The 16,298-nt window shown below is 47.0% G+C and overlaps 1 protein-coding gene across 2 annotated transcripts in view; it reads right to left on the reverse strand.

Moving 5' to 3' along the window:
* Positions 1 to 16,298, reverse strand: part of LOC311117572 (protein kinase C beta type-like) — a 97,724-nt gene that overhangs the window by 56,016 nt on the left and 25,410 nt on the right. For both annotated transcript variants that reach the window (XM_084192505.1, XM_084192504.1), the window contains exon 3: positions 5,254 to 5,333. In XM_084192505.1, the coding sequence (XP_084048631.1) occupies positions 5,254 to 5,333 (80 nt within the window). The remainder of the gene's footprint in view (positions 1 to 5,253; positions 5,334 to 16,298) is intronic.

Genomic DNA, 16,298 nt, shown 5'->3' on the forward strand with positions numbered 1-16,298 from the left:
GTAATGCAGTGATAACCCTAATATCTCTACTGATCCATACCCTCTGTGTAGGTAATGCAGTGATAACCCTAATATCTCTACTGATCCATACCCTCTGTGTAGGTAATGCAGTGATAACCCTAATATCTCTACTGATCCATACCCTCTGTGTAGGTAATGCAGTGATAACCCTAATATCTCTACTGATCCATACCCTCTGTGTAGGTAATGCAGTGATAACCCTAATATCTCTACTGATCCATACCCTCTGTGTAGGTAATGCAGTGATAACCCTAATATCTCTACTGATCCATACCCTCTGTGTAGGTAATGCAGTGATAACCCTAATATCTCTACTGATCCATACCCTCTGTGTAGGTAATGCAGTGATAACCCTAATATCTCTACTGATCCATACCCTCTGTGTAGGTAATGCAGTGATAACCCTAATATCTCTACTGATCCATACCCTCTGTGTAGGTAATGCAGTGATAACCCTAATATCTCTACTGATCCATACCCTCTGTGTAGGTAATGCAGTGATAACCCTAATATCTCTACTGATCCATACCCTCTGTGTAGGTAATGCAGTGATAACCCTAATATCTCTACTGATCCATACCCTCTGTGTAGGTAATGCAGTGATAACCCTAATATCTCTACTGATCCATACCCTCTGTGTAGGTAATGCAGTGATAACCCTAATATCTCTACTGATCCATACCCTCTGTGTAGGTAATGCAGTGATAACCCTAATATCTCTACTGATCCATACCCTCTGTGTAGGTAACTCACAATATGTGTTGAGGGAGGTGTGTTATTAGTTGATTAACATAGCGGTGCCACGCTGCACATTCCATTATCTCCCATCACGACTCATGCATCATGAGGTCAACAGGGGAGAGGGCAATGGTCAACACTGCTTTACCACCACCACACACACATAGAGACAGAGAGAGAGACATAGAGAGAGAGAGAGACATAGAGAGAGAGAGAGACATAGAGAGAGAGAGAGAGAGACATAGAGAGAGAGAGAGAGAGAGAGAGACATATAGAGAGAGAGAGAGAGAGACAGAGACAGACAGAGAGACAGAGACACAGAGAGAGACAGAGACACAGAGAGAGACAGAGAGAGAGACATAGAGAGAGAGAGACAGAGAGAGAGAGAGACATAGAGAGACAGAGACAGAGACAGAGAGAGACAGAGACAGAGAGAGAGAGAGAGACATAGAGAGAGAGAGAGACATAGAGAGAGAGACAGAGAGAGCGAGAGAGACAGAGAGACAGTAAGAGACAGAGACAGACAGAGACACAGAGAGAGACAGAGACACAGAGAGAGACAGAGACACAGAGAGAGACAGAGACACAGAGAGAGACAGAGACACAGAGAGAGACAGAGACACAGAGAGAGACAGAGACACAGAGAGATAGAGAGAGAGACAGAGACACAGAGAGAGACAGAGACACAGAGAGAGACAGAGACACAGAGAGAGACAGAGACACAGAGAGACAGAGAGAGAGACAGAGAGAGAGACAGAGACAGAGAGAGAGAGACATAGAGACAGAGAGAGAAAGAGAGGCCTGTTGACTGACCCTCTCCTGTTCTATTAGACAAACCCATGAAACAAGAGCAGCCAGAAGAACAGGACAGTGCTGACCTCGTCTTTATTAATGTAAGGCTCATTTAACAGCCATTTAATCAGTGGCTACAGAATCAATATTTAACTTCAACACAAACAGGCGCCTGTCTTATCCCTGTGATTTTTCCCTGGGGGGACATTGGAGAAAGATGGGAACGTTGTGGGAATACTGTGGGAGGGTTGTGGGAATACTGTGGGAGGGTTGTGGGAATACTGTGGGAGGGTAGTGGGAATACTGTGGGAGGGTAGTGGGAATACTGTGGGAGGGTTGTGGGAATACTGTGGGAGGGTTGTGGGAATACTGTGGGAGGGTTGTGGGAATACTGTGGGAGGGTTGTGGGAATACTGTGGGAGGGTTGTGGGAATACTGTGGGAGGGTTGTGGGAATACCGTGGGAAGGTTGTGGCAATACCGTGGGAGGGTTGTGGGAATACCGTGGGAGGGTTGTGGGAATACCGTGGGAGGGTTGTGGGAATACTGTGGGAGGGTTGTGGGAATACCGTGGGAGGGTTGTGGGAATACTGTGGGAGGGTTGTGGGAATACTGTGGGAGGGTTGTGGGAATACTGTGGGAGGGTTGTGGGAATACTGTGGGAGGGTTGTTGGAATACCGTGGGAGGGTTGTGGGAATACCGTGGGAGGGTTGTGGGAATACTGTGGGAGGGTTGTGGGAATACTGTGGGAGGGTTGTGGGAATACTGTGGGAGGGTTGTGGGAATACTGTGGGAGGGTTGTGGGAATACAGTGGGAGGGTTGTGGGAATACCGTGGGAGGGTTGTGGGAATACAGTGGGAGGGTTGTGGGAATACTGTGGGAGGGTTGTGGGAATACTGTGGGAGGGTAGTGGGAATACCGTGGGAGGGTTGTGGGAATACTGTGGGAGGGTTGTGGGAATACCATGGGAAGGTTGTGGGAATACCGTGGGAAGGTTGTGGGAATACTGTGGGAGGGTTGTGGGAATACTGTGGGAGGGTTGTGTGTTATCAGGCAGGTTTTCCTGCCAGGAAAGATTAGAGAATGGAACAGAGGAGGTTACTGTGATACCAACAGTCAAGCCAGAGAGGAGGAGACAGAGGAGAGAGGAGCAGAGAGAGAGGACATCTGGGGTTAGAGAAGTTACTGTGATACCAACAGTCAAGCCAGAGAGGAGGAGACAGAGGAGAGAGGAGCAGAGAGAGAGGACATCTGGGGTTAGAGAAGTTACTGTGATACCAACAGTCAAGCCAGAGAGGAGGAGACAGAGGAGAGAGGAGCAGAGAGAGGGGACATCTGGGGTTAGAGAAGTTACTGTGATACCAACAGTCAAGCCAGAGAGGAGGAGACAGAGGAGAGAGGAGCAGAGAGAGAGGACATCTGGGGTTAGAGAAGTTACTGTGATACCAACAGTCAAGCCAGAGAGGAGGAGACAGAGGAGAGAGGAACAGAGAGAGAGGACATCTGGGGTTAGAGAAGTTACTGTGATACCAACAGTCAAGCCAGAGAGGAGGAGACAGAGGAGAGAGGAGCAGAGAGAGGGGACATCTGGGGTTAGAGAAGTTACTGTGATACCAACAGTCAAGCCAGAGAGGAGGAGACAGAGGAGAGAGGAACAGAGAGAGGGGACATCTGGGGTTAGAGAAGTTACTGTGATACCAACAGTCAAGCCAGAGAGGAGGAGACAGAGGAGAGAGGAGCAGAGAGAGAGGACATCTGGGGTTAGAGAAGTTACTGTGATACCAACAGTCAAGCCAGAGAGGAGGAGACAGAGGAGAGAGGAACAGAGAGAGAGGACATCTGGGGTTAGAGAAGTTACTGTGATACCAACAGTCAAGCCAGAGAGGAGGAGACAGAGGAAAGAGGAGCAGAGAGAGAGGACATCTGGGGTTAGAGAAGTTACTGTGATACCAACAGTCAAGCCAGAGAGGAGGAGACAGAGGAGAGAGGAACAGAGAGAGGGGACATCTGGGGTTAGAGAAGTTACTGTGATACCAACAGTCAAGCCAGAGAGGAGGAGACAGAGGAAAGAGGAACAGAGAGAGAGGACATCTGGGGTTAGAGAAGTTACTGTGATACCAACAGTCAAGCCAGAGAGGAGGAGACAGAGGAGAGAGGAGCAGAGAGAGAAGACATCTGGGGTTAGAGAAGTTACTGTGATACCAACAGTCAAGCCAGAGAGGAGGAGACAGAGGAGAGAGGAGCAGAGAGAGAGGACATCTGGGGTTAGAGAAGTTACTGTGATACCAACAGTCAAGCCAGAGAGGAGGAGACAGAGGAGAGAGGAGCAGAGAGAGAGGACATCTGGGGTTAGAGAAGTTACTGTGATACCAACAGTCAAGCCAGAGAGGAGGAGACAGAGGAGAGAGGAGCAGAGAGAGAGGACATCTGGGGTTAGAGAAGTTACTGTGATACCAACAGTCAAGCCAGAGAGGAGGAGACAGAGGAGAGAGGAGCAGAGAGAGAGGACATCTGGGGTTAGAGAAGTTACTGAGATACCAACAGTCAAGCCAGAGAGGAGGAGACAGAGGAGAGAGGAACAGAGAGAGAGGACATCTGGGGTTAGAGAAGTTACTGTGATACCAACAGTCAAGCCAGAGAGGAGGAGACAGAGGAGAGAGGAACAGAGAGAGAGGACATCTGGGGTTAGAGAAGTTACTGTGATACCAACAGTCAAGCCAGAGAGGAGGAGACAGAGGAGAGAGGAGCAGAGAGAGAAGACATCTGGGGTTAGAGAAGTTACTGTGATACCAACAGTCAAGCCAGAGAGGAGGAGACAGAGGAGAGAGGAACAGAGAGAGAGGACATCTGGGGTTAGAGAAGTTACTGTGATACCAACAGTCAAGCCAGAGAGGAGGAGACAGAGGAGAGAGGAGCAGAGAGAGAGGACATCTGGGGTTAGAGAAGTTACTGTGATACCAACAGTCAAGCCAGAGAGGAGGAGACAGAGGAAAGAGGAGCAGAGAGAGAGGACATCTGGGGTTAGAGAAGTTACTGTGATACCAACAGTCAAGCCAGAGAGGAGGAGACAGAGGAGAGAGGAACAGAGAGAGAGGACATCTGGGGTTAGAGAAGTTACTGTGATACCAACAGTCAAGCCAGAGAGGAGGAGACAGAGGAGAGAGGAACAGAGAGAGGGGACATCTGGGGTTAGAGAAGTTACTGTGATACCAACAGTCAAGCCAGAGAGGAGGAGACAGAGGAGAGAGGAACAGAGAGAGAAGACATCTGGGGTTAGAGAAGTTACTGTGATACCAACAGTCAAGCCAGAGAGGAGGAGACAGAGGAGAGAGGAACAGAGAGAGAGGACATCTGGGGTTAGAGAAGTTACTGTGATACCAACAGTCAAGCCAGAGAGGAGGAGACAGAGGAGAGAGGAACAGAGAGAGGGGACATCTGGGGTTAGAGAAGTTACTGTGATACCAACAGTCAAGCCAGAGAGGAGGAGACAGAGGAGAGAGGAACAGAGAGAGGGGACATCTGGGGTTAGAGAAGTTACTGTGATACCAACAGTCAAGCCAGAGAGGAGGAGACAGAGGAGAGAGGAGCAGAGAGAGGGGACATCTGGGGTTAGAGAAGTTACTGTGATACCAACAGTCAAGCCAGAGAGGAGGAGACAGAGGAGAGAGGAACAGAGAGAGAGGACATCTGGGGTTACTTACGTCGGATGCGTTCTTGTCGGCCCCCGGACAGGAGAAGGTAACGAACTCATGACAACGTTTATGAACCACGAAACAACACACTAGAGAGAGAGAGAGAGACTGTCAGGACAAACATCCTATAATATCACATTACTACGGTAACCAAAGACTCTAGATCACCTCCCCTACACACAGCTACACCTCACCTCACCTCACCTCCACACAGCTACACCTCACCTACACACAGCTACACCTCACCCCCACACAGCTACACCTCACCTCCACACAGCTACACCTCACCTCCACACAGCTACACCTCACCTCACCTCCACACAGCTACACCTCACCTACACACAGCTACACCTCACCTCACCTCCACACAGCTACACCTCACCTCCACACAGCTACACCTCACCTCACCTCCACACAGCTACACCTCACCTCCACACAGCTACACCTCACCTCACCCCCACACAGCTACACCTCACCTCACCCCCACACAGCTACACCTCACCTCACCTCCACACAGCTACACCTCACCTCACCTCCACACAGCTACACATCACCTCCACACAGCTACACCTCACCTCCACACAGCTACACCTCACCTCCACACAGCTACACCTCACATCACCTCACCTCCACACAGCTACACCTCACCTCCCCTCCACACAGCTACACCTCACCTCCCCCCCACACAGCTACACCTCACCTCACCTCCACACAGCTACACCTCACCTCACCTCCACACAGCTACACCTCACCTCCACACAGCTACACCTCACCTCCACACAGCTACACCTCACCTCCCCACAGCTACACCTCACCTCCCCTCCACACAGCTACACCTCACCTCCCCTCCACACAGCTACACCTCACCTCCCCTCCACACAGCTACACCTCACCTCCACACAGCTACACCTCACCTCCACACAGCTACACCTCACCTCACCTCCACACAGCTACACCTCACCTCCACACAGCTACACCTCACCTCACCTCCACACAGCTACACCTCACCTCACCTCCACACAGCTACACCTCACCTCACCTCCACACAGCTACACCTCACCTCACCTCCACACAGCTACACCTCACCTCACCTCCACACAGCTACACCTCACCTCACCTCCACACAGCTACACCTCACCTCCACACAGCTACACCTCACCTCCACACAGCTACACCTCACCTCACCTCCACACAGCTACACCTCACCTCACCTCCACACAGCTACACCTCACCTCCACACAGCTACACCTCACCTCCACACAGCTACACCTCACCTCCACACAGCTACACCTCACCTCACCTCCACACAGCTACACCTCACCTCACCTCCACACAGCTACACCTCACCTCCACACAGCTACACCTCACCTCACCTCCACACAGCTACACCTCACCTCACCTCCACACAGCTACACCTCACCTCACCCCCACACAGCTACACCTCACCTCCACACAGCTAAACCTCACATCACCTCCACCTCACCTCCACACAGCTACACCTCACCTCACCCCCACACAGCTACACCTCACATCACCTCACCTCCACACAGCTACACATCACCTCACCTCCACACAGCTACACCTCACCTCACCTCCACACAGCTACACCTCACCTCCACACAGCTACACCTCACATCACCTCACCTCCACACAGCTACACCTCACCTCACCTCCACACAGCTAAACCTCACCTCACCTACACACAGCTACACCTCACCTCCACACAGCTAAACCTCACATCACCTCCACCTCACCTCCACACAGCTACACCTCACCTCACCCCCACACAGCTACACCTCACCTCCACACAGCTACACCTCACCTCCACCTCACCTACATCTCACCTCACCTCCACCTCACCCCCACACAGCTACACCTCACCTCCACACAGCTACACCTCACCTCCACACAGCTACACCTCACCTCCACCTCACCTACATCTCACCTCACCTCCACCTCACCCCCACACAGCTACACCTCACCTACACCTCACCTCCACCTCACCTCCACACAGCTACACCTCACCTCACCTCCACGTCACAACAAGGTATCACAGAGGTGTGTCTGTCTGTTTTGTCTGTGTGTGTGTGTCTGTGAGAGGTCAGACAGGTTGACATTATTCATTATTCAGACTCATTAACTATGCAGGAAGCTCCTGGCAACTGGTGGGGCCTACCCAGGGTTCCTAGCGGCACGGAGAGAGAGAGAGAGCGCAACAGGACCTGCAGGGTGAGCGTCATCCTTTAGCTCAACATCCTCTACTTCCTGCTTTTAACATGGACCTGCTTTAAAGCTCTTCCTGGATTCTCCTTCATCTTCCCCTTCTATCGTTACACCCAGAGCCTTCAGAAAGGATTCAGACCCCTTTTTGTTACGTTCCAGCCTTATTCTAAAATGGCTTACATTGTTTTTTCCCCTCATCAATCTACACACAATACCCCATAACGACAAAGCAAAAACACACAATACCCTTTGGCAGCGATTACAGCCTTGAGTATTCTTGGGTATGACGCTACAAGCTTGGCACACCTGTATTTGGGGAGTTTCTCCCATTCTTCTCTGCAGATCCTCTCAAGCTCTGTCAGGTTGGATGGGGAGAGTCGCTGCACAGCTATTTTCAGGTCTCTCCAGAGACGTTCGATCGGGTTCAAGTCCGGTCTCTGGCTGGGCCACTCAAGGACATTCAGAGACTTGTCCCGAAGCCACTCATGCGTTGTTTTGGCTGTGTGCTTAGGGCCATTGTCCTGTTGGAAGGTGAACCTTTACCCCAGTCTGAGGTCCTGAGCGCTTTGGAGCAGGTTTTCATCAAGGATCTCTCTGTACTTTGCTCCGTTCATCTTTCCCACGATCCTGACTAGTCTCCCAGTCCCTGCCACTGAAAAACATCCCCACAGCATGATGCTGCCACCACCATGTCAGAGTGACCATCGGGTTCTTGGTCACCTCCCTGACCAAGGCCCTTCTCCCCTGATTGGTCACCTCCCTGACCAAGGCCCTTCTCCCCTGATTGGTCACCTCCCTGACCAAGGCCCTTCTCCCCTGATTGGTCACCTCCCTGACCAAGGCCCTTCTCCCCTGATTGCTCAGTTTGCTCTAGGAAGAGTCGTGGTGGTTCCAAACTTCTTCCATTTAAGAATGATGGAGGCCACTGTGTTCTTGGGGATGTTCAAATCATGCAGAAATGTTTTGGTACCCTTCCCCAGATCTGTGCCTCGACACAATCCTGTCTCGGAGCTCTACGGACAATTACTTCGACCTCATGGCTTGGTTTTTGCTCTGACATGCACTGTCAACTGTGGGACCTTATATAGACAGGTGTGTGCCTTTTCAAATCATGTCCAATCAATTGAATTTACCACATGTGGACTCCAATCAAGTTGTAGAAACAACTCAAGGATGATCAATGGAAACAGGATGCACCTGAGCTCAATTTCGAGTCTCATAGCAAAGAGGCTGAATACTTATGTAAATAAGGTATCCGTAAAAAAAAAAACTGTTTTCGCTTTGTCATTATGGGGTATTGTGATGAGAAAAATAAATAATTTAATCCATTTTAGAATAAGGCTGTAACGTAACAAAAATGTGGAAAAGTCAAGGGGTCTGAATACTTTCAGAATGCACTGTATATAATAATTGTTTTAACACTTTGTATGAAGTGAAGACGCTGACACTGTGACAGTAATGACTGGCGAGGCAGTGATTCTCCTGAGAGAGAATAGAAAGGGAGAGAGAGAAGACATGCGAATGCGAACTCTCTCTCTCCCTCTCCCTCTCTCTGTCTACCTCTCCCTCTCTCTCTCTCTCCCTCTCCCCGTCTACCTCTCTCCCTCTCTCTCTCTACCTCTCTCCGTCTACCTCTCTCCGTCTACCTCTCTCCGTCTACCTCTCTCCGTCTACCTCTCTCCGTCTACCTCTCTCCGTCTACCTCTCTCCGTCTACCTCTCTCCGTCTACCTCTCTCCGTCTACCTCTCTCCGTCTACCTCTCTCCGTCTACATCTCTCTCTCTCCTATGGTGCATTACTACGTTTGTGTGTGTGAGGCACAGCTGGGATTGTGTGAGGGAGCGGAGGAATCGTCTGTGTTTTCATCTCTTAGAGAGAAAGAGAGACAGAGAGAGACAGAGACAGACAGAGACAGAGAGAGACAGAGACAGAGACAGAGATCATTTTGGGGGTTTCACTGCTGACTAACTCAAACACTCCATTCCTAAGTAGTGAGACAGAGACAGGCCTAGTGGCTAAAGGGTCCTCTGGACTGTTGCTTGGCAACCAGCGGAACAGGGCCAACCAATGAAGGGTTAAAGAGGAAGAACCGCTGTAGAGACCAAGCCCCGCCCCCTGTCCATGACGGACAAATGCAGCTGCAAAAAGCCTTAGTGTTAACACCCAAACAGGAACTAGACCAACCCACAAAAACAGGCCCAAATGATAGAAAAGAGAGAGAGAGAGAGAGAGAGAGAGAGAGAGAGAGAGAGAGAGAGAGAGAGAGAGAGAGAGAGAGAGAGAGAGAGAGAGAGAGAGAGAGAGAGAGAGAGAGAGAGAGAGAGAGAGAGAGAGAGAGAGAGAGAGAGAGAGAGAGAGAGAGAGAGAGAGAGAGAGAGAGAGAGAGACTATGTGCACACTGCCCACAAAATGTGGAAACTAAGCTGCACTTCCTAACCTTGTATGACCATACTTGCTTTGTCAATGTTACCACATGTTTCCCATGCCAATAAAGCCTTTGAATTGAATTGTGAATGAGTGAGGGAGAGAGAGAGAGACCAGGCTCTCAAGAGAAGACAGGCTATGTGCACACTGCCCACAAAATTACGTGGAAACTGAGCTGCATTTCCTAACCTCCTGCCAAATGTATGATCATATTAGAGACACATATTTCCCTCAGATTACACAGATCCACAAAGAATTTGAATAAACTCCCTTATCTACTGGGTGAAAAACCACAGTGTGCCATCACAGCAGCAAGATTTGTGACCTGTTGCCACAAGAAAAGGGCAACCAGTGAAGAACAAACACCATTGTAAATACAACCCATATTTATGTTTATTTATTTTCCCATTTGTACTTTAACTATTTGCACATTGTTACAACACTGTATATATACATAATATGACATTTGAAATGTCTTTATTATTTTGGAACTTCTGAGTGTAATGTTTACTGGTAATATTTATTGTTTATTTCACTTTTGTTTATTATCTACTTCACTTGCTTTGGCAATGTTAACATACATTTCCCATGCCAATAAAGCCCTTAAATTGAAATTAAACACACACACACACACAGAGAGAGACAGAGGAGAAGGAAGAAACACAGGGGCAAAGAAAGCGAGTCAGAGGAGGAAGAGAGCGAATGATAATTATCTTCCTCTTTACCTCTATTCTGAAAGAATTTAGCAGAAGGTTTAAGCAATCAAATCACATTTTATTTGTCACATGCGCTGAATACAACAGTGAAATGCTTACTTACAAGCCCTTAACCAACAATGCAGTCTTAAGAAAAATAAGTGTTCAGTAAAAAATTGAAAATAAATAAAAATAAATAAAAAAGAATTAGGAGCAGCAGTAAAATAACAGTAACAATGCAAATAGTCCGGGTAGCCATTTGATTATCTGTTCAGGAGTCTTATGGCTTGAGGGTAGAAGCTGTTAAGAAGCCTTTTTGGACCTAGACTTGGCGCTCCGGTACCGCTTGCCGTGCGGTAGCAGAGAGAACAGTCTATGACTAGGGTGGCTGGAGTCTTTGACAATATGTTAGCAGCTAGGTGTACGGCGGCTAGTCTGAAAGGAGAGGTAACATGTTAGCAGCTAGGTTTACGGCGGCTAGTCTGAAAGGAGAGGTAATACGTTAGCAGCTAGGTTTACGGCGGCTAGTCTGAAAGGAGAGGTAATATGTTAGCAGCTAGGTTTACGGCGGCTAGTCTGAAAGGAGAGGTCATATGTTAGCAGCTAGGTTTACGGCGGCTAGTCTGAAAGGAGAGGTAATACGTTAGCAGCTAGGTGTACGGCGGCTAGTCTGAAGGAGAGGTCACATGTTAGCAGCTAGGTTTACGGCGGCTAGTCTGAAAGGAGAGGTAATATGTTAGCAGCTAGGTTTACGGCGGCTAGTCTGAAGGAGAGGTCACATGTTAGCAGCTAGGTTTACGGCGGCTAGTCTGAAAGGAGAGGTAATATGTTAGCAGCTAGGTTTACGGCGGCTAGTCTGAAAGGAGAGGTCATATGTTAGCAGCTAGGTTTACGGCGGCTAGTCTGAAAGGAGAGGTAATACGTTAGCAGCTAGGTGTACGGCGGCTAGTCTGAAGGAGAGGTCACATGTTAGCAGCTAGGTTTACGGCGGCTAGTCTGAAAGGAGAGGTAATATGTTAGCAGCTAGGTTTACGGCGGCTAGTCTGAAAGGAGAGGTCATATGTTAGCAGCTAGGTTTATGGCGGCTAGTCTGAAAGGAGAGGTAATATGTTAGCAGCTAGGTTTACGGCGGCTAGTCTGAAAGGAGAGGTCATATGTTAGCAGCTAGGTTTACGGCGGCTAGTCTGAAAGGAGAGGTAATACGTTAGCAGCTAGGTGTACGGCGGCTAGTCTGAAGGAGAGGTCACATGTTAGCAGCTAGGTTTACGGCGGCTAGTCTGAAAGGAGAGGTAATATGTTAGCAGCTAGGTTTACGGCGGCTAGTCTGAAAGGAGAGGTCATATGTTAGCAGCTAGGTTTACGGCGGCTAGTCTGAAAGGAGAGGTCATATGTTAGCAGCTAGGTTTACGGCGGCTAGTCTGAAAGGAGAGGTCATATGTTAGCAGCTAGGTTTACGGCGGCTAGTCTGAAAAGAGCGGTGATATGTTAGTAGCTATGGCAACTCCCAAGTAGCTGCTGATTGATCAATGACTTAGACTTTACACTGTCTGACCAATCAATGACCAGGATACTATTTCAGTCTGCCTGTGGACCAATGAATGAGCAGAATACTATTTCACTCTCCACTGACCTGAACTAAGGAATCCCTCTGACCTTCAGAGTGAATGTGCACACACACACACACACACACACACACACACACACACACACACACACGCACAAACACACAAACACGCGCACACACACACACAAACACGCACAAACACACAAACACGCGCACACACACACAAACACACAAACACGCACAGACACACGCACGCACACACACACACGCACGCACGCACAAAGCCGACAACACCAACATCAATCATTTTAACAGACAGCCAATAGTTAATCAATCACCTTAATATCGTAAAGCCAATATCTGATCAATCATTTTAAAAAGGGATTCTGTGGTACTTTTGTATATGTTTTAGCCAGTAGTTCTGAAAATAGCACTCACAAGCTAAAAGTTGTCCCCGAAAATTGCAGAAAGTATTCACACCCCTTGACTTAACAAATGTTGTTGCGTCACATCCTGAATTTTAAATGGATTGTGTCACTGGCCTACACACACAATACCCCATAATGTCAAAGTGGAATTATGTTTTTAGACATTTTTACAAATTCATTAAAAATGAAAAGCTGAAATGTCTTCAGTCAATAAGTATTCAACTCCTTTGTTATGGCAAGCCTAAATAAGTTCAGGAGTAAAAATATGCTTAACAAGTCACATAATAAGTTGCATGGACTCACTGTGTGCAATAATAGTGTTTAACATGATGTTTGAATGACTATCTCATCTCTGTACCCCACACATACAATTATCTGTAAGGTCCCTCAGTCGAGCAGTGAATTTCAAACACAGATTCAACCACAAAGACCAGGAAGGTTTTACAATTCTTCGCAAAGAAGGGCACCGATTGGTAGATTGGTAAAAATAAAAAAGCAAAGCTCTTAGGAGACTTACCCAGAAAGACTCACAGCTGTAATCACTGCCAAAGGTGATTCTAACATGTATTGGTGTGAATACTTATGTAAATGAGATTACATCTGTATTTCATTTTTAATACATTTGCAAACATTTCTAAAAACATACTTTCACTTTTTCATTATGTAGATGAGAGAGAAACATATATTTAGCATTAATTTATTTTGATGAAAAAAATAATATGAATCCATTTTTAATTCAAACAGAATGTGGAATAAGTCAAAGGGTATGAATACTTTCTGAAGGCACTGTATGTGCAGATACAGTTGAAGTCAGAAAGTTTACATACACCTTAGCCAAATACATTTCAACTCAGTTTTTCACTATTCCTGACATTTAATCATAGTCTTAGGTCAGTTAGGATCACCACTTTATTTTAAGAATGTGAAATGTCAGAATAATAGTAGAGAGAATGATTTATTTCAGCTTTTACTTCTTTCATCGCATTCCCAGTGGGTCAGAAGTTTACATACACTCAATTAGTATTTGGTAGCATTGCCTTTAAAAATGGTTTAACTTGGGTCAAACGTTTCGGGTAGCCTTCCGCAAGCTTCCCACAATAAGTTGGTTGAATTTTGGCCCATTCCTCCTGACAGAGCTGGTGTAACTGAGTCAGGTTTGTAGGCCTCCTTGCTCGCACACGCTTTTTCAGTTCTGGCCACACATTTTCTATAGGATTGAGGTCAGGGCTTTGTGATGGCCACTCCAATACCTTGACTTTGTTGTCCTTAAGCCATTTTGCCACAACTTTGGAAGTATGCTTGGGGTCATTGTCCATTTGGAAGACCCATTTGCGACCAAGCTTTAACTTCCTGACTGATGTCTTGAGATGTTGCTTCAATATATCCACATAATTTTCCTTCCTCATGATGCCATCTATTTCGTGAAGTGCACCAGTCCCTCCTTCAGCAAAGCATATTACCCCTCCTTTCATCAGACCAGAGGACATTTCTCCAAAAAGTACGATCTTTGTCCCCATGTGCAGTTGCAAACCGTAGTCTGGCTTTTTTATGGCGGTTTTGGAGCAGTGGCTTCTTCCTTGCTGAGTAGCCTTTCAGGTTATGTCGATATAGGACTCGTTTTACTGTGGATATAGATACTTTTGTACCTGTTTCCTCCAGCATCTTCACAAGGTCCTTTGCTGTTGTTCTGGGATTGATTTGCACTTTTCGCACCAAAGTACGTTCATCTCTAGGAGACAGAACGCGTCTCCTTCCTGAGTGGTATGACAGCTGCGTGGTCCCATGGTGTTTATACTTGCGTACTATTGTTTGTACAGATGAACGTGGTACCTTCAGGCGTTTGGAAATTGCTCCCAAGGATGAACCAGACTTGAGGAGGTCTACAATTTTTTTTCTTAGGTCTTGGCTGATTTCTTTTGATTTTCCCATGATGTCAAGCAAAGAGGCACTGAGTTTGAAGGTAGGCCTTGAAATACATCCACAGGTACACCTCCAATTGACTCAAATTATGTAAATTAGCCTATCAGAAGCTTCTAAAGCCAGGACATCATTTTCTGGAATTTTCCAAGCTGTTTAAAGGCACAGTCAATTTAGTGTATGTAAACTTCTGACCCACTGGAATTGTGATACACTGAATTATAAGTGAAATAATCTGTCTGTAAACAATTGTTGGAAAAATTACTTGTTTCATGCACAAAGTAGATGTCCTAACCGACTTGCCAAAACTATAGTTTGTTAACAAGACATTTGTGGAGTGGTTGAAAAACAAGTTTTAATGACTCCAACCTAAGTGTATTTAAACTTCCGACTTCAACTGTATGTCCACCAAGACATTGGTCTCTCTCTCTCTCTTCACGCAAATGGCGAGGGGCTGAAGCTCATTGGCTAGAACTGGAACTGCTAGGGGGGGGGGGGGGGAATGGCACAGCACAGCTTCAATAAAAACTGTTGCTTTCAAACTAGAGATTTGGTGACTAACTGAGAGAAGACAGTGGTTCTGCTCATAGATTCTGCATGTAGGAATCCCATCCACACATCCAGCAGGAGGTTGAACAAATACTTAGTAGTCGCCAATAACCAATATAATACCTGATCAATCATTTGAATATCCAATAACCAATATAATATCTGATCAATCATTTGAATATCCAATAACCAATATAATATCAATCATTTTTATATCCAATAACCAATATAGTATCTGATCAATCATTTTAATATCATTTTAAATATTTTTTATAGCCAGAGCCCGGACTTGAACCCGATCAATCACCTCTGTAGAGACCTGAAAATAGCTGTGCAGCAACACTCCCCATCCAACCTGACAGAGCTTGAGAGGATCTGCAGAGAAGAATGGGAGAAACTCCCCAAATACAGGTGTGCCAAGCTTGTAGGGTCATACCCAAGAAGACTCGAGGCTGTAATCGCTGCCAAAGGTGCTTCAACAAAGTACTGAGTAAAGGGTCTGAATACTTATCTAAATGTGATAAAGTTTTTTATTTTTAATAAGTTAGCAAAAAAGTCAAAAAAACTGTTTTTGCTTTGTCATTATTGTGTGTAGATTGATGAGAAAAAAAACAATTGAATCCATTTTAGAATAAGGCTGTAAAGTAACAAAATGTGGAAAAAGTCAAGCGGTCTGAATACTTTCCGAAGGCACTGAATGTTGTTCATTTGTTCTTCTCTTCTCTCTCTCTCCCCTTTTCTCTCTTCTCTTTGGCAGGAAGTGATGAGGGGCACTTCCTGTACAGACCCTGCCAACCATCACCGCGACACACCATCGACTCTCTCTCACCACCCAACACAGACCAAAACATCACACCCGTGATACACCATCCCATAATACTGCGTCCCACAGACATCATGTGTCCTATGGTTCAGAAGAGCAGGAGAAGAACACACAGAGAGAGAGAGAGACAGAGAGACAGAGACAAAGAGACAAAGAGACACAGAGAGAGAGACACAGAGACAGAGACACACAGAGACACAGGGAGAGAGACAGACAGAGACACAGAGAGAGAGACACAGAGACACAGAGAGAGAGACAGACAGAGACACAGAGAGAGAGAGACACACAGAGACACAGGGAGAGAGACAGACAGAGACACAGAGAGAGAGACACACAGAGACACAGGGAGAGAGAGACACACAGAGACACAGGGAGAGAGAGACACACAGAGAGAGACACAGAGAGAGAGAGACACAGAGAGAGACACAGAG

Source organism: Coregonus lavaretus (genome assembly GCF_964263955.1).
Source record: "Coregonus lavaretus genome assembly, contig: HAP1_SCAFFOLD_892, whole genome shotgun sequence".
Taxonomy (NCBI): domain Eukaryota; kingdom Metazoa; phylum Chordata; class Actinopteri; order Salmoniformes; family Salmonidae; genus Coregonus; species Coregonus lavaretus.